This window comes from Lissotriton helveticus, chromosome 1_1 (genome assembly GCF_964261635.1).
Source record: "Lissotriton helveticus chromosome 1_1, aLisHel1.1, whole genome shotgun sequence".
Classification (NCBI taxonomy): domain Eukaryota; kingdom Metazoa; phylum Chordata; class Amphibia; order Caudata; family Salamandridae; genus Lissotriton; species Lissotriton helveticus.
In genome coordinates this window covers 2,051,041,136-2,051,065,206 of record NC_136057.1, presented here as the reverse complement: position 1 = coordinate 2,051,065,206, position 24,071 = coordinate 2,051,041,136, and the positions used below count along the sequence as shown (strand labels likewise).

The 24,071-nt window shown below is 40.7% G+C and overlaps 1 protein-coding gene across 1 annotated transcript in view; it reads right to left on the bottom strand.

Annotated features, from left to right (window-relative positions):
• LOC144766461 (vitellogenin-1-like) overlaps window positions 1-24,071 on the bottom strand; it is a 1,095,729-nt gene that overhangs the window by 50,769 nt on the left and 1,020,889 nt on the right. Inside the window, exon 29 of the mRNA XM_078650353.1 lies at window positions 18,306-18,495. Within this exon, the coding sequence (XP_078506479.1) occupies window positions 18,306-18,495 (190 nt within the window). The remainder of the gene's footprint in view (window positions 1-18,305; window positions 18,496-24,071) is intronic.

Genomic DNA, 24,071 nt, shown 5'->3' with positions numbered 1-24,071 from the left:
AATCTTTGCAACAGTTGGTAAAGAGTTGGACTAAGAAGAGGTAAAGACTGCTATTCCCACTTCAGTCTGTACAACAGAAAATAAAGCGTTGCACATAGGAGGGATACAATTTACTATTCCCACTACAGTCTGCACAACAGTATGGAAAGCATTGAACTGCGGAGGGGTAAAATATACTATTCTCGCTTTAGTCTGCAACAGTAGGGAAAGCGCTTGACACAGGAGGGGTAAAGTTTACTATCCCTACTCCAGTCTGTGCAACAGTATTGAAAATGTTGGACTGCAGAGGAGTAGAAATTACTATTCGTTCTCCAGTCAGTGCGTTGGACTCAGAAGGTGTGAAATTTACGAATACAACTCCAGTCTATGCAGCACTAGGGAGAGTACTTTACTTTAAACACATAAACATTTTGAATACATGTATTAAACTGAAATAAAATCATTTTTCAGATAAAATGAATATATTAATATATAAACACATTTAGAAACCCATTAAACATTTCACATAATTATACATTTTTGTAATAATGAATATCAATAGAAAATGATATTAATTGATTATTTAGTTAAGTTCCCACACTATACTCCCAGATACCTAGCAGCCCACATTTAAAATATAATGAAAAATGATAACACAATTAGCATAATAAATAACATAACAAATTAATAATGAATTGTTAATTAATTATGACTTGAATAACTTCCTGCCCTGTCCCCCTAAAAACACAACACACATCTAATATATAACATAAAAAATATATTTATTAAACAATTTACATCAATATAAATAAATTACATATTTTACCTAAAAGTAATATTTATTTGATATGTAATATTTAATTAATTAACTCCCTACCCTATACCCTTACAAACCCAACAACCCACACCAAATAAATAACTTAAAAGAAATTATATTTACACCATTTACATATTTAATTATCAATTCATACTTTATAATACATTAATAATAATTAATTCTTTCCTCATTAACTTCCTACCCTATACCCCTACACAACCAACAGCCTGCACCTACAATCTAACTTAAAAATAATAATGAAACAATTTATGTATATAATTATCTATTCAATACTTAATATTGATTAATAAGTAATTATTAATTAGTTATACTTAATTAATTTTCATTTTTGTACCCCTGCAAACCTCACAACCCACTACGATACTATAAATTACTATTAACAATTACATTAAAAATAACTAAGAATTACATACTACAACTTAAAAGCATTACATACTTTCAACATATACAATTAAAACATTATTTAAAACACATAAAGATAATTAAAAAGCAATCTTTTTTGCAACTATATTATTGAAAACAAAAATACCAACTACATTTTTTAAAACAATATTACTTACCTTGAAAAATGATATTTTTGTCAACGATATTTCTGCATCATGATATTTATGTGACACAATATTTAAAACTCAATATTTGGGTAGCTCAAAATGTATAACTCAATATAATGTCCAAATACCTGCACCCTATTACATAGCAATCAAAGTGAAGTGATTCTTTGAAGAATTCGCTCTATCTTTCACCATTCAGGCAGTAGCTGAAGTGCACTTCAGAGGGGACAGAGAGACCCCTGCAAGTGGGAGCAGCATGGGATGCATATGGGGGATGCATGGGAGCACTTTACATCTTTACAACTCTTGACCCCCATTTTACAGGGTACACTGGGAGTCATTTTGATTGTGCGCTATCTCTTTGTGGTCCATAGTCAATGTGCCTCCTGATGGCCTCTTTGTCTCTGCATCCGCATCCATAATAGGTTGTGGGAACAGAAGCAAAGTGTTTGCCTTATTTGCATGGCATCATGACCCCACATAAACGAGGAATGCTCCCTTAAGATAGCACCAGCACTATATGTGTGCTGATGCTATCTGTATTGCAGAAGGAGCTGTGCTTACCATTGGGTTTGCAATGCAGACACTGGCATCTAAGTCACCTGCTAGGTAGGGCAGGGCACCACATCCTGTGAAAGGATAGTGGAGATAATCAGTAGTGACCATTGTCCCCGAATCTCTTCCAATGAGAAATGCTTTGTAAAGCATTTAAGGTTATCTGGTACTACCTCTTCAATTCACCAAAACTGTTAGGCTGTATTCAAGATGTTCTGTAGTGACCTGACTCATATGTAACCAGCTAATCTGCCACATGCTTATTTGCTGATGACACAATTTCCAAAAGAATCTGCATTTCAATTTCAAGCACTTCAATTTCCTTCAATACTATTTGTAGTTTCTTCTAATTGGACCAATTTTGTTTCCTACCACTGGAAATTCTCCTTTGAACTTATCTTATTCTCAAGAAAAATTTCACCTGGGTGCTGAGTCATTGTTTTTTTAAGTTTTTGCACAGGAGTTAACAAAATATTGGGAGGAAAGAAGGGGGGTCAAAGTTAAACAAATAATCTATTAAATATGGAATTTACCATACAATGTCACATTTGAGGAGAAAATACTGTGTGAAGTTACACTTTCTACATATTGCTGCTGCAGTAGCATCATTTTGGCTCCATTCTTTTCCGTTGGTTATGCCTCATATCTACTTATATTTGGCCTTATGTACTCTTGTGACGGAATGATACTGAAGAGATAAGGTGCACTAAAGGTATAGAAAGTGCATTTATTGTTTGTTTTGATATATATTTTTGTGCACATTTAAAATTTTCCTTTTCAGAAATATCTGGATTGTTTATACTAATCTTCTATATGTTTAGATTGTAATGTGGTGCTCTAAAATGAATGCATTTATTGTGGTGTTTTCACCAGGGATTAGTGAGAATGAATCATAGAATTATGACCAGTTGTAGTTTCTGTTTAACAATACATCAAATAGTTTATTGTGCACATATAAGAGTACAGTATCATTTATATGTAGGTTGTATGATTAAAATGCATTTAAAGAAAATTGTTGTTAGGGTGATTGTGGGCGTTAAGCTTACAACTGAGACATTTAATACTAACGTGAAAGTTGTGTTTCTGCATGTTTTTCTCCTTTGCAAGTGGGGATCAAAGGCATTTGTTAGTTAGTGAAAAGCACATTGTATTTCTGAAATAATGAGGCAAAGAAGAACTGGCAATGTCAAATTATTTTTATGAAGAAGAAAGGGAGTGTTACCAGTTGGTACTATCTGATAAAGGGAGGAATCCAAAGACGCTTTGGAAGTGGAGACTGGAATATGAGAATAGTGTTCAAAGGAGCAAAGTTCTTTCTTGGGAACTGGAAGAGTACTGTGATGTGTATGAGGTCAAATTACTTGAATGTTCTTTGTGTATTTTAATTAGTGAACCTACCTTGGGTTAGTGAGATTGCCTTTTAGACTTGAAGAGGTAAAGATCTCTCTGATTGTGTGGCTTCATGCTTTACATGACCTTTCCCTACAGAACTTCTAAAGAGGTTCTGAGGCTGACACCTTTCTATATATATTGATTCATTAATGTTTCCCCTATCCTTAGTTTAGTGTAGGGTTTAGTAGATGTTGAGAGTCTTTTCCATGAATGGGCAGAAGGATCGAAACCATTGTCTAGTTATCAAATCTTTTTCCTTATTTTTTGCATTGCTGCTACTGAAAATCTTGTATGTTCTTTGCTGTTGAGGACCAATATTGTTGAACACTTTGACCTCCCTGTGGTTATCTTCTACTTTTATACTATGTTTTTCAGATTTAAATATATCGGTCTGGCTTTGATTTTGAAATATACGTTTTAACTTCGAGCTAGTAACTCAGACTTCAGAATCAGAATCAGAATGCGCTTTATTCAATTAAAAAAAGATATTAAACCATAAAAGCACAATACATGGTTACATACATTTCATCAATATGATTTAAGTTAAAAGAATGTATTTAAAAAAAAAGTTGAGGCAGTTTTAAAAAAGAGGGGGACCATCCATTGTCATCTATTGTCTAACCACCCCTTTCAAATAATTGGCAATATGTTCAGTCACGGGTCCGTGATTCAAATATAGCAGCTTTAGAAGGGCAGGACGACCTTGTCTCAAGCCATATCTCATTAAAATAGGTTTTTCCTAGGCATGCAATACAATTTACAGAAAAACATAACATGCATTGTCGACTGTACGGAGATGTTATCACACAGGCATAAACATAGAGTGTGAGACCAATCTTTGAGCTTCGCAAAGGTGACCCTGTAGTTAAAAATGCCAAGGCGTAAGCGGGTCAATAACAATCTGTCGTAAGCTCGTACAGTCTTTAATAGGTGTGGTTGCATTCCTGGTTGTGTCAAGAGTAGTTGGTGTGCTCTCACTGACAGTTTTACAATATTGCTGGCTAAATAAATGGACTCCAGATGGTCCAGACATAATGATTTTAAATTATTTCTGGTGTCATTATTCATACTGTCAAGGTTAGAGAAATACCCTAGATGTCCTAAACTCTCTAGAAATTTTTTAAAGTAGGTCAACCAGGAGATGCGATCAGCCGCGTCAAGAGACAGACAATCGTTGATCAGGCCCCTATTCAAACAAGTAGAAATACCAGTCCAGACCTTTTGCCAAAGCAGGAGAGGCTGCAATTTGATCAAATCTGAAAGGTAGGGCAAACCCAGCTCAGTGTGGCATATGAGTAAGGCTGTGCTACTCGGTACAGCCAGAAAGTATCTTAGGAACCTGTTTTCAACTAACTGCAGGCGCTCGACAATAGCATAACCCTGATGCCTGTTCCGTACATGGCAACAGGAATGCATTTAGCAATAAGATCAGCAACTGGGCGCCTCCCCAACATCCTGGCAAAATTAATTAATGCGCCAGTGGCTTTACAAAATAATAATTTTCCAAATTCTATAGCTTTAGCCCATAGACCCCTTTTTTCAAATACAATGCCCAGGTAAATAAAGTGTGCTGTGAATTTGAGTTTCCCATTATCAATAAAGAATTCTCGACACTTAGTGCTGGGCTTGCAACATTTCATTGTAAATGTTTTGTTTATGTTTACACGGAGGTCAAGATCTAACATATAGGCAGAAAATCTAGAGATTACTTTTTGTAGGCCAATGTGGGTGCGGGCCAATAGGACGGCAACGTCCGCATATCCTATTGGGCAACTTTTTATTCATGGCTAATCCTGACAGTCCTTACTTAATTTTACTCCCAGGCTATTAATATAAAGAGTTAACAGGAGGGGTGCTGCTAGCACGCACCCCTGCCTAACCCCCTTCTTTACAGGTAGGCTCTTACTGAGCTCACCATCCTTCCATATCGCACCCGGGCCTTAGCGCCTAGATAGGACTGTTTAAAAAAAATAAGAATGGGTGGATCGACCCCCATGGCATCTAAAATACTCCATAGCTTCTGGTGGTTGACACAGTCAAAGGCTGAACTCAAATCAACAAAACACAAAAATAAGTTCCCCCTTTTGGCCTGTAAATATTTTCCTAACAGTAAATTCAAATTCGATGGTTCCCACACCTTGGCGGAAGCCGTACTGTAATTCGGAAATTATACCATTTTCCTCCGCCCAAAGCTGAAGGCGGTTTAAGACAACACTCCCTGCCACCTTTGCAAAAGAATCCAATAATCATATTGGTCTGTAGCAGGACGGGTCGTCACAATTACCCTTCTTATAAATAGGGACGAGTATAGGACGTCCAGGTAGCTGTGAATTCCAGGGTAAAGCAGGCTTTTAAGATCAAAGCTAACAGGGATCCCCATAGCAATGGATTTGATTTAAATAAATCCACAGGTATGCTATTGGGACCCACGGCTTTACCGCCCACACTTTCATTAATAGCTAAGATCACCTCCTGGGCATCAAAATCAATTTCAATCGGAAGATGGTTAGGAGGATTTATACATAAGGCCGCCTTGTTTTGTGGATCTACCTGATTATTATAAAGGCCAGAGAAGTGGGTCACCCATTTGTCCTCCCCTATTGTAATTTCGATGCTGGGCGAGGAAAGGGGATTTTACTGCCTTCCAGAACCTTTTGTATCTTTCAAGTCTGATGCTCATATTACATTTTGCCATTTTCCAAGCTTTATGGCCGACTTGCATTCCTTAAGGGACATCTTATAGGCTGATCTTGCCTTTTTTGCAGCTACTAGATCATTTAGGGCTTATGTAAGGTGTAAGGTAGTTATCAGGGCTGCATGGGATTGTGAGCATTTGGAATCAAACCAGCCACTTCTCTTGTCAGCCCGTTTCTTGCATTTTACCGGTAGTCTATTTTGTATGGACTGAGTTATATTTTTAAAAGAGCTAAGAACATCTGGTTTATTAGCGGTTTCATCAAGGCAGACTATGAAGTCATCTTTACAGGTGGTTAAAAGGTCCTTGCATAATTCGAATGAATTTACACCTGCCCATTTGACTGTGCAACCAGTTTGTCTATTAATGACAATATCTTCCGCCGGGTGAGTTGCCAGTATTTTACTAGTTAACAACTTGGCGGGGAGATCTAAAAGAACACTAATCGGGTAGTGATCACTATAAGCGAAAGGATGTACTTTAAAATTGTGTATTCTGTCTGTGTATCTATTTGAAACCAATATATGGTCTATGGCTGAAAACAGGCCTCGTCCATTAAAAGTACTGCTAAAAGGAATTGGGGGTGAGCACACACTATTAGCAACTATTAGCAAATCCCAGGTCCATAGTATATTTTAACAAGTTAAATAGATCACTGTGAGCAGAATGCAAAAAATGGAACAAGTCATTTGTATCATCTACATCTAGATCTATACCACAGACATCTCCCATAATGTGTGAGCAGAGTCCACAATTAAAGTCCCCGCCACAGATTGTGCAGTAATCTTTACCAGTGCTTCCAGATCTCTCTGCTGGTGCATTACAGTTTATTGGATATCCACAGCTGGTATATTATTATAAAAATGTGTAAAAACTAAAAAATGATTGTTGTTTAGATTGATTTTAGGCACCTGATAATAGATCTTGGACTTCACGAGGTCTATCTTGTGGGTATTTAACCTGTAGGACACATAAATGCAAAGGCCGCCCTTATTTCTCCCCTTGTTTGAGGGGACCGCTGGGCTGAAAAATCAGACCAAGTTTCTTGGATGCATATAATGTCGAATTTGTGAACAGAATCCAGCCACATCCCAGAACAAGATTTCTATTTCTTTAGTTCTAGACCCAGGCTGGGATGCACAATTAGTAGGGGAAAGGGCAACATAGGGGCCATCACGGCTATTTGGTGTTTCACTATGGATAATGCTAACATTAGATTGAGTTGTTTCACTCTGGATATTACAGTTATTAGCAGCATTTCTTGCCTTGATATCGGGTTGCTCGACATTTACAGTTAGAGCAATGCATGACAAAGGTGTTCCCGTAGATTGACATTCGACCGCATTACTGCTACTGTTGCTAATTCAATCATTATCTTCCAGGGAAGAGAGGACCTCAAATCTATTATTCAAAGGTATGCTAGGTTGAATATGATTCATGATATTCGTGGGATGAGTCGGGGGCTCCATCTGCAATCCTACGGAAAGAGGGTAGTTAGTGGGAGGACAGAAATAATCCAGAGAAAGTACTTTTATGCCATAATTAGTCACATGAAGGGAGCCCTGTCGGCGCAGGATTTCTTGTATTAAATTTGGTGTTATATGGCGATCTTGTCACTATCTTCAGTTTAGGACAGCCGTCGTCGACATCCTTCCTGCGGTTCAAGTTTTCCTTTCCAGAAGGCTTGAGGACTTCTCTCAGACCCCGTTATCTACGGTCATCATGAACTTACATTCGCAGATTCATCTTTAAACATTTCTACGGTGTAGCCTCCTCCTCCTTTTTGTGCAGAATATCACTGCCAGGGATTATTTTTACATTTGTTGAGCGCCCTCAAGCGTTGGTTTATAGTTTCATCTTTAATCCACGCCTTCCTATCACAGTATCATCTGGAATGCCATTAGTAATTCCATTCTCCTCTTTCATTTCTTCACATTGGTATCGGCTAGCTGTGCCACTTATATACATGACATCGCTCTGGAACGCAGTTACTCCCTAACTATCAGGACGAAGTCATTACTCTTGCATCATATAACCTATCTTCTTTCCATGGATCATATCCTCTTACGCCTATTTTTGCATTAGACGGTAACCTGATGAAGGCCTACATACCGAAACGCACATAGTTTTTATTCTACTGCAGTGCCTCTATCACTTCATGTCTACTGTTGTTGTTGTATTTTGTTAGTGTTTTTAATTCACTGTCATGTATATATAATTACCAGCTATATTTTCATTAGCTAAAACACTATTATTATATATAAATCTATCAGGAAGTACTATATTTTCTATGAATTTATAAAAAAAGAAAAACTTTTTCTAAAAAAACAAAAATGATTTAATAAAATAGATATATATAAAAATGTTCCATTCATTTGTTTCTGTCACATGTTATATGAGCTGTAAGAAACAATCATTGAGCAATTAGTTGCTGTCACCTAGTATATGTGCCGGTTATTTAATTCTCTTTATGTGATATTTTTTTACCTAAACTATAGACCTTTTCTCAATGCTAAATGTTAGAACTATACAGTCACCCAGGATCCTCTTACCACTTTTCCCCACCCATCCCACTCTCCTTACCATTTTAAATTCCCTGAATAGGACATCAGTTTGGCCAATTTTGGATCCATGCCAGCCAAGGGACTTATTACAATTGTTTTAGAAGTGGATTGTGGTACATTTGCCAATATTATTGTATATGGTGTGGCTTCTGGTGGTAAATTTAAAGTCACCCCTTCTTCATTTGCCCTGTCCCTTTCCCTAGGTGTAACATCTGGTTTGGGCATTCTTTGGTTGGTAGTGGGTGCTATTTCGGGTGGCACTTTGTTGTAATTTAAATAAAAATGACTCTTGTGTCCAGCACTCCCCCCAGATTGTAGGGCTGGTTGTAAGGTATCTGCCACATGGGGGGTGGCTACATTTCCAACAATTAGTGTACTCCCTGAGCAACTAGGCAGTATGTTATTTGTGCCTATGCCCTGTATTTTGCTCAGCAAGTCCTCGATCACCAGAGTCATTGCCGACAATTTCTTCAATGTGACCGGGGCTGGGGTTTGATGGTCTAAAGGGTTCCCAGAACTATATCCCTCGCTAAGCACCTGGGGTTTTACAGGGGTATAACACAACTCTAAGCGCCCAGACAGATTAGTCTATGTGCCTTCCAGAAGCATTAAATGACCATCCAATAAGGCAAAGTTTTTATCTATAGATTCCCTGATCCATTCGAGGGCAGTGTCCAGTGCAGTCATGCCAGCAGCGGTGGTGGCAGTGTTGTCCTCCAGGAGGCAAGGTTGTGTAGACAATGAAGCTTCCAGACTACAGAGCAGCTCTTCACTGCGAATATGGGCTGAGAATTGCTCTGGGACTCTTTTTGATATTTTTGTTTTAATAGGCCGATGGCCTTCTTACAATTCGCGGATGCCTTCGCTTTAGCCTTTGTACCCTCCATAGAAGAGCGGGCGGTCCGAGTCTTAGAGGCTATGCTAAGTCCATTAGAAGTATCTATATGTAGTGCTGGCGTTCGTTATATGCAGGGGCCAAGGCATGTGATGCTATCCCCAGGTTAAATGGTGATAAGCAGGATTGAGTTGGATGTAAATTTTGGGGAGTACCAGCCGGATTGTGTGGTCTTAATAAGGTCCGCCTCAAATGAGATAGGGGGTCTAGAGATAACCGCCTCTCTGTTTGTTCTATTTCATGGCATAATATTGACTCTGCCCTTGTTATGAAAGTGTCCAAAGCCCCCTTGAACCCCCTCCCCTTTATCATTGCGGGCTTGGTCATTTTAATGGCGTCAAGCAATCTCTCAGCCGCACCAATGAGTACCGGTCTTAATGCACACTGGACGTGAAACAAAACATATGATTAAAGTCAGTACCTGGAAGTCGATATAGGAATGATGAAATAAGATGTGGGGCCAGTTGTTAGAGTGGGGCCCAGCCCAGCCTCCTCCGGGCTCCGACAGGCACCGAAGGGTCCGCTGCAGGAGCCCTGGCCCCCTTATGAACTCCTCCTGGCGCTCATGAGTGTGGTGCATGGCGTGAATGCAGCATGGAACGATGGGGGATGCTGTCCCCTGGCAGCAAGAGGGCAATGGCGCCTCTCAGGCATTGCTGCAGCCCTAAAACATCCAAAACAAGGTCCGACAGCAGTGAACATCAGGTCACGGCAACAGTGGGCAAATGATCACGACAGGTAGGAAAGATAATCACAGGCTCCTCCTGGCGCTCAAGAGTGTGGTGCATGGTGTGAATGCCACGTGGAACAATGGGGGATGTAGTCCCCTGGCAGCAAGAGGGCAATCTCGGTACTCAGGCATTGCAGCAGCCCTAAAACATCCCCAACAAGGTCCAACAGCAGTGGACAGCAGGTCACAACAACAGTGGGCAAAAGATCACGGCAGGTAGGAAAGATAATCACGGACTCAGACTTTTATTGTTTGGTTCTAGTGATCACACTGTACCTTAAGATCTGAATTGTTGATAACCCCTTTTCCTCACCAGCTACTGAAAAGGTTTATTTACAAGAATCAAATTAGAAGGACCAACCCAGATCGTTCCCAGATGATAGCATGCTGGGGATGGTTTAGTAAACTGTTACTATAGATTAGTCCAGATCCAATCTCCGTCCATAGTGCCTATATTTCTATTCGGAAAATTGATATTGTTGATGTTTCAGTGCTTCGAGAGTGAGTTGTAACAGCGGAGGAGTGAACAGCAATAGAGTTGTATATAAATGGCTTATTCTTAGCTTGCGTTCTTTGAGCCAATTGTGTGGTGTCTTGCGGGGATTGTGTAATGTGATGTGATAATGTTTTAGATGATTATGTGAGTGTGGTGATTACTGTGGAGAAGTTGTTATCGGGTTTGATGTGGCCTAAGATCCTGGGATGATATTAAAAAGTGGAGAAGACATGTTTTGAATTTTCTGCTGAGGTTTAGTGGGGTTTATTGTGAGATATCACCGACAGCGCAATTGAGAAAGGAACATTTATCTTTTGTGAGAAAGTGAGGTACGGTTAGTGTGGTGGACTACTTGCATTGAGGAAAGCTGCACTGACCAGAATGATGCTCCACAGGATGAGGTTTCATTGGAATGTGTGTTTGTGACATCTTTGTATGACTGATTTCTGTCAGTACTTTAGGAAAGCAGACAATTGTTAGTTGCTGCTATTGCATTGAATTTAGTTGCAAGCATATTGCTGAAAAGAGTGATTGTGAAAATTGTGAAAGAGGGTGAGGTGCTGCGAGGATCCAGATTGTCGTCACAGTGTGCCACCCTGGGATAGGTTGGTTGGTGTGAAGCCGCACCGTTGTTGGCTGTATTCATCACACGGTGCTGCACTGTAATTGGTTGACGATTTGGAATGAGGTTTTTAAGTAAACTTTTGATTTTGAAGCAAATAATTGAAAATGAAACTATACGAGCTCCATTCATACAATAATTCCAAGTCGATATGATTTGTAAAACCAAAACGCGGCGCACACAAAATATCCAATTACAATTCCCCAAACTAGAATCAACCCTTCCAAATTTGCCCACAGTTCCCTACTGTACGGGGAAACCTGTATTCACTTTCTCCCTCGGGTACCACCGGATCAGGTGATACGGGAGGTAGAAAGTTTTGGCTTCACAAATCATATCGACTTGGAATTATTATATGAATGGAGCTCGTATAGTGAACTCTGATGCAAGTGAGAGAAAAGCCTTGTGAAAGATATCATTAAGCCCTGAGGAAGTTGTGGGGTCACACTTGTATACGACGAAATGCGTTGGTATAAGGGAGTGGAAGACTTTGGAAAAAGTGAAAATAATAAAAAGACTGGACAAGCCCAGGAACACGAAAATTCATCTTTCTTTTTACATTACTGTAATTGGCGTGTGCTTCAGAAAGTGTTAAATTGTTTGTTCAATCTTAGATTGAGAAATAAGGAGATATTGGGTAAACATTCTCCTCTTCTGGATGCACAGTTGGATATTTGTAACCTGCCATATATATCTTTTGTGTTACAAAGTTTTTTGTGTAAATTTATATGAGCGCTTGAAGTCTCTACTTCACCCATCTTTGGTTTATGACAAGATTATAACCTGAGATTAGTATGATGCTTCTACTGCACTTGATTTGTTGGAAGAATAATCGTTTGACAAGATTTTGCGATATTCTAAATATTGCAATAATGAGATTGAAATGAGAGAGTAAAAGTTAAAGGAAAAATTGATGGTGGTACAATTGACGTCTGCTCAGAGAGAAATCCAGAATCCACCGTTTGTAGGGAATGCCTCTCCAATGAGGTGAATTTCAGTCACAGGATAGAGGTCGGGAGTCCCTATTGATCCGAGTACCAGAATTGATGTGGCTACATTGAAGACGTCCGATCCCAGTCAGTACTGCAATAGGCTGGGGCATTGGAATCGGGAATGTCGTTTTAATCCAAAAAATCAGGGTCACAATCCAGGGTTTGTACCACCTCAGAACAGTAATTTCATGCAGCAACAGAATGTATCCAGAACTATATCTCAAAATTTGTATGTACTACAAGCCCCAGTAATGCAGAATCCTAATCCTGCGATGCCAAAGCAAGCTGCTAACATACCAAGATTTCCTTCAAATCAGGTTCCCGAATTTGAAAAAGAATGTGTTCTAGAATAATTATCCTAACAACAATGTCCCATGTTCGTGAAAAGTGAAAATTTCGGCTTCGATCAGTCCTCCTGATGGTGCTTGAGGGGGAGGAAGAATGTGTGCTTGGCACAGTCTTGGAGGTAGACCAGAGTGGCCCCTTTATAGATGCTGAGGTGAATGGCTCGGACGTATCATTTTTGGTTGCTACTGGTGCTAGATGCGCTACTATGAGATCAGTGGACGTTCCAAACCTACCCCACCCAATACAAACTATCCAAGTTTTTGGAGTTGCTAATCAACAAATAAAGAACATTATTACGGAGGATGTACTTGTAAAGATAGAACGTTTTGAGAATAAGAATTAATTTCTGGTTTGTGATTCGAGCCCTGTGAGTGTGTTAGAGATTTGTTGTGCAAACTGAACCGCACTAATATTGTACCCCGGAAAGATTAGAACTACAAACTCATACTGAAGATATTGGCTTTAAGTTGGCAAATCAGAATGAAATTATTGGAATGTTTCCAATGATGACGACAGAAAACTTGCCTTTAGATTTTAGAGTTTCAGTAGTTAGGGATTTTTCAGGCAAGGACATTTAACTCATTAAAGAAGTTGAGTCTGTCCGTATACAAATAAAACCGAATGTGCAAAATCCCAGAACATCGCAGTATAATTTGACTCCTGAAATGATTGCTGGAATAACTCCAGTGATTGAGACAATGATTCAACAAGATAAACTGAAAAAAAATCACTTGGATTCCACGTAACTCACCCATCATGGCCCGCAGAAGCCTAGCTGTAAGTAGAGTATAGTGCAGGACCTTCAAAAAATCAATACTAGTGTGATCCCTTGTTGTCCCATTGTACTGAATCCAGCTGAAATATTGTTTCAAATTCCATGTGAAGCTGAGTTGTTTACTGGTATTCATTTATGTCAGGCAATACTACCGACCCCTTTGCATGAGGACAGTCGGTTTGTCTTTGCCTATAGGCTCGGGAACTGTATTTATGCATGGTGCAGAGTCCCGAAGGGTATTCGGAGAGCCCCTCCATCTTTAATCAAATCTTTAAGAAGAATCTTTGGATCCGCCCTATAACTTTGTCCTGGTCCAGTGTTTTGACGACCCGCTAGTTGCATCAAATACTCTGAAAGCATGCACAACTGACACTATTGTATTGCTAAACCACTTGGCTGAGAATGGACATCGGATGTCCCCAAATAGGTTGCAGTACTGTTTGAGAGAAGTCCTATATCTTGGTCATCATATTGAGAAAGGTGTGAGAAGGGTGTCACAAGGGAAAACACAGAAAGAAGTCAGGGTTTTTTAGGCAATGGTGGGCTTCTGTCACCATTGGAAAACCAACTCTTACCTAGTGGTCAAGCCTTTACAAGGGCTGACATACTAGGATGTGTCAGATACGGTGCCTTGGGACAATGACGGCCTGCCTGCTTTCCTAGAGTTGAGAGAAAGCCTCTGTAACATCTCGGCACAAGGATGCGGTTGCTGCAGCGTTGCTTGGCTGCCTTAAAGTAGTGACGTCAACAGGTGTCAGCATCGAAAGGTGCAAAAGTATAGTAATGGGTCAGTTCTTGATTGTGTATGTTTCTCATTCTGTTGAACGTTTGGTAACTAAACCGAGGACACAGTACCTTACGAACAGCTGCCTGACCCAGTATGAGCAAATCTTACTGGTCGCTGAGAATGTATCCCTACAAGGTGTTCTGCTTTGAATCCTGCCTCTTTCCTTCCCCTTCCTCAGAATGACAATGATGATGGTGAAGTGGAGCATGACTGTCTTGATGTTTATTAACTATTTACCAAGTCAAGACCAGATATACAAGATGAATGACTACCTGAATCTAATTGCATACTATTTGTGGATCTCTCGTGTTTACAAGATCACACAGGAAATGTAAGAGCTGCTTATGCAGTTTGTCCTGTTTCAGGAGTAGCAGAAGCTGCTTTGCTTCAATGAGAAGTCTCTGCAAAGGTGGCTTTGATGATTGCTCTTACCCGAGAATGCTATGTATCAGATCTACAAGAGGTGACTGTTTTTACAGATAGTCAGTATTGCTTTGGTGTGGTGCACGACTTCGGACACTTATGGGCCCAGGGGGGATTTATGCATTCTCAATGCTTTTCCAATTGAAAAGAAATGTTACAAGAAATGGTTTCCATGGGAATTAACTCTGGTTTTGAATTGATGTTTGTACCTATTGCAGCCCAGAAACGGTGTTCTGCAGCAATAACTCAAGGAGTGATATTCAAAAATCAGGTAGAAAATGAAAAGAAAATTACTTTAGTCACTGCTACTGGATGCAGCATCTAAGAATCTGTGTGTTTGCAGCAATTTCAGTTCCCTGTCTTCCAAAATACCATTTACAAGTGTTTTGCATTGAATTAACTGTGCTTAACCACAGCATTGTTCTTCTAAGTTGATGTTTCTGGAATGCAACCACTGTGTGCCCAATCGTCAAAATTGGATGTCCAACATTGGTTCATGAGGGCCTGATCTATGCCACTTTTTCATAGATAACTTCTGACTCTCTAAATGATTCGCATTTAGATTAATTATATGTACATAGATGCTGTGTATATCCAGAATGTCTGCCCTCAGTCCAACATGGGACACCTCATGTCAAAAGCTGTTGATTAAGGTAGAGAGAGATTGTGTTTGTCGGTGATGAGATTAAATAGAAGGTGAAGGCATTGTATGCCCAATCAGAGGGCTTCCACAGTTTGCATTTCAGCAAATATATACACAGTCAATTCTAGTGTTTAGTATGAAGTTCAGCAAACATGGAAACTTTATATAGAAAGGACATTTTTTTTATGCCCCTTGTCTGTGTTGGGGAAACACAGTGTGCAAGATGGTGGCTCTAATTGAATGATTGATAGAATAAGATCATTAAATTATGTCTGTCCACTTGATATGGAAGGTGGCTTTTAAAGCTGGCAGTCAAACTATTCTCTATTCTCTAGTTCTATCGACAGTTTTTAGATTGGCTGCCATGTTTCAAAGATATGATCCTTAGAATTGCTGATTTTATCAGATGTCACTGCTCAAATGTTATGCAAACCATCACTGAATGGCGATTTTGCCCAGACAAGAAGGTAACACTAAACTCTGCTTTTTGTGAAAACCATAATCTCCTTGGTGATTGGTGGAATACCACAATGATTGAGTATTCAGTTAGATATACTCATGATGGTATTATTTAAAACTGGAACTATTGAAGTTGGAAAGGGACAATATCCTTCCACATGTCAAGTGCTCTTTTGCTTATAGTAGGTACTGATGTGTACAGATTCCGATTACGATGTTGTGCCGAAATCCTCCAAACGGCATTTGGATTACCCTAGACCGTGTCAGAACCTATCTGCCCGACTCAGCCGGTAACAATTCTGACCAACCAATCCCAATGTTCGCGGTCGGAAAGGAAACCAGTTGGTCATTCCGAATCGGTTCCAACAGGCATTCGGAGAAACCGAGTCAGTCAGAGCCAAATCGTACAGCTCTACAGATATCGTTTCCGACCGACAGATTACAATGACGGATTCAGACAGCCTTTCCGACTCGGTTTGTCCAACACGGAAAGGCTGTTGGAAACTGCCTTTGGGGCCCTTAGCAGGCCCACCTTCATCCTGAGGCTTCTGGTTGGGGACTGCAGAGGTATCCATGGGACCCCCCTGTAAAACCATGCACAGTGTGGCAGGCATTATGGGGTGCTTGCGACAGGGCGAAAGGTTTTCCGCAACCACCCATTTTCCCCATAGGAGCCTGTGTTGTTGGTCGGAACACAGGTTCCCATTGAAGTCAATGGGAGAGCTTCTGAACGGTGTTCTGAAGCATCGTAATTGGTAATGCAGAACTGCCAACCGCGAGTCCGTCGGAACCAAATCCGACAAGGGGTCAAGTGAAAGTTTCCACACAACATCCTAATCGGTCCCATAGTCGGTTGCCCATTCATGTTAGCAGTTACATAATTATTTTTGTCCTAGACTAAAGGGTTGATTACGATGTCGTCCTTATCCAATTCGGAACCTGCCTTTTGGACCGACCCGGACACGTTTCCCAGCGAGCGATTACGATGGCTGGAAAGCATTCGAACTGTCTGACTTGGTTCCGAAAGGCATTGGGAGTAACCGAGTCGGTCGGAGCCGAATTTTAGTAGTCTATGGACTGCGTTTCCAGCCAAGCAGTTAGGATGTCAGATTGGGACAACCTTTCAGATTTGGTTGTTCTGAAATACATCGGCTGTTGGAATCTGACTTTGGGAGCCCATTACAGGTCCCTCGGGCCCTCCGATTAAGGCCTGTGGGGGTAACCATGGGTCCCTCCCTTTCCCTTGCTTAGGAATTCTAACTGTACTACTCCTTAATGCCTTTTGTGAATACCGGAAGTCGTAAAGTTAGGATTTTGTCTCAGTTTAGGAGTAGTAAAGTTAAGAATCCTAACTTTACTACTCCTAAATCTCTTTTGTGAATACCAAAAGTCGTAAAGTTAGGATTTTGTTTCAGATTACTTTTGTGAATCAGGCCCACCATCTTCAAGATTATGGAGAACCTCTGCATAACAAAGAGAGCAAAAAGAAAATTACTCTGCTGATCAAAAACAATTTCCAATAGCCTATATTACAATACATTTGTAGTAGGTGAATATATACAAAATTTCGCATATTTCTCAATTTCTATATATATTAAACCTTATAAAAGTGACTGTCCTGATTCATACATTTTCCTTATATTAATGGCTGTCTTATGCAATTTAAAGCAGCATGACAAGTATCTAATGTCCCTAGTTTATATAAAAATATAAATGATAACTGGTATGATCTAATTTTGGAACCAAAAACAAGTTTTGTGGATTGGAATAAAAGTGCAAAACTGCATAGATTAAGAAGTGCCTTGCTTGATGTACTATCACAAGGGCATGGGGGCAGAGCCCTCACAAAGTTCTCCTGGGTAGGGAAGGCTATGATAAAGTGCAATGTGTTCAACCTAAAACTTGTTAAAACAACGTTGGGATTCATTATAAGTGATAGATAGGGTTCCGTTCCTGTGAATGTGCTAATAGCAGAATACTCAGATATACTTGACATAGTTGCAGCAAGTTCACTCCTTACAGTATTCCTGAAAACACTGCCTTATTCTATCTTTGCAATTTAAACAATCTCCCTCGGATGATGTCTGGAGCTCTCAATTGATTAAATATTTTCTTGATATTTACAAGCCAAGGCATGCGATATGATTTATGAAGTGAAAAATAGACTTCTTCTGTGGGGCGGAAAATAATCTGCAGTAGCCCCAAATGCCAGCCCCATATGTCCCAACAGGTATACACCTACTGTTGAAGATAGTAATGAATTCTGGTTTCTGGCGCAGTGTGCATGCAAATTTGAACACTGCTTCATCAGTTTTGCTAAATTGCTGATTTCTTAATGTTGTCATAGGCTTCCACGTCAGGGAGGAATTACATAAAATTGCTAGGTAATCGAAGGTCTTGGTTCGGCCTAGCCTAGACCCCTCCAACAGACTAATCATGTATGGTTTGTGTGCATCCTTTATATTGAGTGTCACCACTAAATTGTATAACATTTAGATATTCTAGTCTATCTGCATAACAAGGAATTTAAAAACAAAATTATTTTAGAAGATCCTACTTACGAAGAGCCCAGCTTCACGTTAACTGCATGAGTAGCGGATGGGTGCGCAGTCTTTGTCATAGCAATAAGGAATCTCAAGCGATCAGTGCAGTCCTGTGCTAATATACAATAGCAACCTGTAGATGCCAGTGAACACTTCATAGTTCTATTATCAAATGTAGTAAATCCCTGTTCATTCACTTCGCATTCAACTGCAAAAGAAAAGGTGAAGTTCTGTCTTTGAAATTTTGGAGTTATATTTTCTTTCATAGATATGATATGTTTTCACTTGGGAATAGTTTAAAGCATAAAGACTGTATGAACAATGCTACGAAATCAGCTCATTAAAATCTAATTCATGTGTTTATAGAGTGCAGTATGAAACATTTACAGAACACCTTGCTAATGCAGAAAAACTAAACTATACTTAGTGACTACTCTGACTATTTAGTTTCACATTTTTCACACACCCAAAATGGAATAACAAAAACTATTTAACAAGAAAGAGTCACAGATATGGGGTTCAATGTAACTTTACTAAATATTTGTAAGTCCTTATTGAAAAATAGATTTCACAAAAAATATTGGAAATTTTTGGAGAAAGATGATAGATCTGTTTTTATATATATATATATTCACTGAAAAAACCATAGGTTATAGACCATATATAGTTAGGAATTAGCATTTACAAAACCTTGAAAATTCACTGAAAAAACCATAGGTTATAGACCATATATCGTTAGGAATTAGCATTTAAAAAACCTTATTTTACTCACACAAAACCATTGAAATTCCATATATAGTTAGTTGCACTAACTATATATCGCGCACCCGCAATCCACTGCTGATGATGTCACATATTACATCATTCATGACATGGTCAGTGACATCACTGATGACATCACTGATGACATCTCAAATGACATCACTGATGACATCACTGATGACATCTCATTTGACATCAATGACCACATCACGGATGATATCATTCATGTGACAATACAATGCATCTCCTCACATTTTAATATAACCTCTGTTTCACCCAGTGTTAAATACAGAATATAATTTTTGAAACCATTGACACACCAATACTAGTTACTACATACGCACTCACTGATTCCTACGTCTACACACACCTTCACTCATTCACCCATACAATCATTCATACATACAATCACTCATCTTTACAACACTATCATATGCACTCATACACCTATACAGACACTCACAGTCTGCCACTCATCCATGGAGTTACTCACACACCTAGTCAGTCCTGTAAAGAATCAATGACACTTCCATTTTCTTGTCTATACAGTTAAACATAGAGCACCTTACATTTTCAAACATATACTAACACATACTTACCTTGTTATACAATCATTGATACAAGTACACATTGATCTGCACAGAGTCACACACCTCCCAGCCAGCCACACACACACTCAGTCTCCCATACAAATACTTGGACAATCAATCAGTAACCCATATAGTTAATCATATAGCTACTGATCAACACATGCAGCAGTTTACAGAACAACAGACATAATGATGCACAAATTAAGACACTTTAGTCACTAACCCATGCACTCAGTGAGACACATTTAATCACTCACTCATACATTCAGTCATGCACCTACTAAATCCTTTGTCCAGACACTTATACTTCCACTCATTCTTCAATATGTAAGACACATTTTAACTTTACAGAAACATACAGTCACTGGATGTTGTCATCAGTGATGTCATCAGTGATGTCATTTGAGATGTCATCAGTGATGTCATCAGTGATGTCACTGACCATGTCATGAATGATGTAATATGTGACATCATCAGCAGTGGATTGCGGGTGCGCGATATATAGTTAGTGCAACTAACTATATATGGAATTTCAATGGTTTTGTGTGAGTAAAATAAGGTTTTTTAAATGCTAATTCCTAACGATATATGGTCTATAACCTATGGTTTTTTCAGTGAATTTTCAAGGTTTTGTAACTGCTAATTCCTAACTATATATGGTCTATAACCTATGGTTTTTTCAGTGAATTTTCAAGGTTTTGTAAATGCTAATTCCTAACTATATATGGTCTATAACCTTTGGTTTTTTCAGTGAATTTCAATGGTTTTTTAATAGCAAATATCATAAGCTGTCGAATGTCAAGTACGTGGTAAGTAAAAACATTTTCGTGTTTATGCACACTGATCTGCTTTGAATGCTGCCCCCCACCCCTCATTTCTATTAGGAGTACTCTCTCTTTGCAGATAGTGAAGGGTAGTTAACGCAGGCCTTTGCCCCCGTTGTAATCCGTCGTGCCTGCTTCTCTCTCCATTTGATTGATTGTTCTCTTTGGTTCATTCTCTATTTACAAACAAGCACAGAGTCGCAATACTCTGTTTAGTCTTTGCAGATAGCGAAAAATCGTGTAAAAAAACAAAAGGAATCGAGCAAAATCAGTAGGCCACTAATGGGATCTCTTTTTGACCTCGCTAAAATAGAAACATTAGGAACAACCTGTTGAAAATAGCAATGTGTATGTACATAAGCGGCGTTCATTTGTGTTCACAGTACCCCTTGTTGATTGTTTGAATCGAGCATTGAATTGTTCGAAGTTGGTTCTCTTAAGGATCTTCTCTGCCTGCAAACGAGGAAGAATAGGAATATTCTCTCTCCCTTTGCAGATAGTGAAGGGTAGGTAACGCAAGCCTTTAACACGTCGTACCTATTTCATTCCTCATTGATTGATTGATTGTCCGAACATTGACTGTTTGGGAATCAGTTCTTTTTTGAGGTATTCCCTGTTTGCAAATAAACGTAGGAAAATCTTTGCAAGTAGTGAAAGGGTACGTAATGCGGACCTTTCTCCCCCGTTGTAATCTGTCATGCCTATCTACTCCCCACTGATTGATGCACCTGTTTCATCCGGACCATTTACTAGAGATAGGTCATCTGGCCCGACCAGAGAGCACCCCTAGTGAAAAGGACATATGCAATAATAACGAAGTGATCACTGTATCCTGTTAACAGAAACTTTAGCATGAAACAACCTGGAAACAAAAGAATAGGAAAACGAAAATCAGTAGGCCACTGATGAAGTTTTTATTAAATAACAAACAAAGAAACGATAACAATACGTAATGATAAAACCTATTATTGTCCTAGAAACAAGAAACGTTAGAAGTAAGCCCGTAATAAGAAACCTGAAAACATCGCCCCTCACTGCCCCAAAACGTGTCTGTCCCACCGCCTGCCACGGCCAAATAACGGCAAACTGGGAAAGATAGAAGTCAGCAGACATCCGCCCCATTCTAGAAACTTCCAAAGGGCAACAGGTTTTCGGCTACGCCCAGCCGGAAGCAACACATATAAGGCGGGTCCTGCTGCCACGCCTCGGCCAGGAGATCATCACGTAGGGTGTAGCCGGAGGAGAGGCCGAGGCCAGCGGGACCCGGCCAGGGGGATTGACAACACTGGAGAGTTTCAGGGGGGGGAATGTCCGTGTCCTCGACCCTCCCCTCTCTCTCCCAGTCCGGCCGCGGTGGCCCTTGAGAGTTGCAGGTTGTCCCTCCACACTCTCTCCCGGTCCGGCCACCAACGGCCGGGGGCTGGGGCCGACGGGATCCGGCTGCAGCCGATGAGCCAAGGAAACCGTTCATGGGGCCAGAGCAAAGGGCGTCCGGCCGCCATCCACCGGAGGTCCGGCCCAAAGACGGACGGGACATTTCTTTTTTCTTGAATAATTGCTGCAACAACCCTGGGGGGGGGGATGTCTTGCACATGCCTCCGACCCCCCCCCCCTCTCGTCCTCATCGCCTGGTCCGGCCATAACAAATCTCAAGCGAGACGCCGTGGGGTGCACTGGGAGGGAGAGACGGTGCGAACAGGCCTCTCCCGCCTCCCCAGGTGGAGGCTTCCCAGCTGCACCCTCAGCGCTCCAGGCGCCCGGAAAAGGGTTCTTCCACTGTGGCGATGCTGCAACGTCTCGCCCGGCAGGGTGGAGCCCGTCCGCTCATTTGACCCCGCGATCGCCAGTAGCTACCGAACTCTCAAAATGGCGGTCGACCTGGCAAGAGCGGGCCCAGCATAAAGAAATGGCCCGGTCACTGGTTGACTCCACCACGTAGTCCTCCACGACCTTGAAGATTCTAGAGGAGCCGCGGGAGTCCCCGACCCCCGCAGACACCCCCGATGGGGAATGACTGCCATGATCGCCCGTGGAGTGACAAAACTGTAGCCGCGGGACGTCGGCGCTCCCATGCTGGCGCCAGCCTCAGTTTGAATGACTAGAATCCTGCAGACCTCAGTTCCGGTGAAAGCACAGTGTGACCCGGTAGGAAAAATTGTTGCACCCCCTCCCCTTTTTGACTGATGGTTCAAACCACCAATCCTTTCCTTTGCCCTTTTAACGGAACTTTGGACTGCCCCCCCCCCCGCGGCGCCCCACGCCGTTATTTGCTGGGCGGCAACTTACTAGACATCACCTTCGTGACATCCAGATTTCAGCGCGTTCTGCTGCCTTGGAACTATTCGCACAACAGACCGCTACTGACAACCCACCCCCCGGGACGCCCCACGCCGGATACCCAAATCAGTGCGGCACCCAGGCAACATCTTCTGAATTTTCATAATTTGAAAGAACTAGTAACATGTCCTCATCAGGAATTTCCTCTTCAATCATCTCATCAGGAATTTCCTCATGAAAAGTCTGCAATGATGATTCTTGTAACTCTATGGTCTCCAAACATTCGATAAATTCGCCATCAAGGCATTGATCAAAAAAATCATTCAAGTCATCTCCTCCTTGTGAGAATATTTCATTATTGGTGCTGTCAATTTCAATAAATGTAGTGGATAATTCAAAAGAAATTGCCACGGTCTCTTCGTTGTTTAAATGTTTTTACTGTTTTTGTTTTGTTGTATATATTTATAAGTTATTAAAGTTTTATATTCCTACTACTTTGTTGGAGTGCTATATATGTTTAATGTGACACATAATTGTAAAAACTTTGATGTACAAAGAGTCATCCCTGGAATCTTCCGCTTCAGGCTCGGTCCCCTCCCCAATCACAATACAGGATGGTTTTCAGATAGTATGAACACGTGTGGTGTGACGGATCTCATCGGGTGTGGGCCTTGATCTACTATAACTCCTTTGAAGAGGGGTGATTCTTTACAGCTGGGGCCATAAACTACATCTGCAGGGCTAGCTGATAGCCTAGGACCGGCCTGGACAATCGGACACAGAGGAAGAGGAGTGTCAGAGGGTGCGGTAGTGAATAGGGCGAAAGGGAGGTGTCGGGCGGGCACAGAGTGTGATTCTCAGGGAAGAGCAGCGCAGATGGGGGAGGTTTATTGCCCATGCATAAGACAGAGAGCGGGGGTGAGCAGTGCCTGGGGAAGATGCTTGCGAGGGTGGGGAGCCATGCTACGAATCGACAGCGTGCAGAGAGTGGGTCTGGTCAAGGCATCTAAAATGGCTGCCGTGCACAACAAAAGTGTGGCATTTCAAAAAAGGCAAGATGGCGCAGACAATGTTTTTCAACACTTCCTCATTTCCTTCGAATCGAACGTTAACAGACGTTGGTGCATATTGCCAAAGTTAAGCGATATTTATCGCTAACGATGCTTAGCAACGAATTTTTTACCGCTAAGCATCGTCAGAAATTATCGAAGATAAACCTTGCTATTATCAAGGTTTATCGCAAATGCGATAAAAAACGGCCGCAATGCATGAATATCGCTAAAAAGTCAGCGATATTCATGCATTACCGAGCTAATGCTCTTAGCCATGTT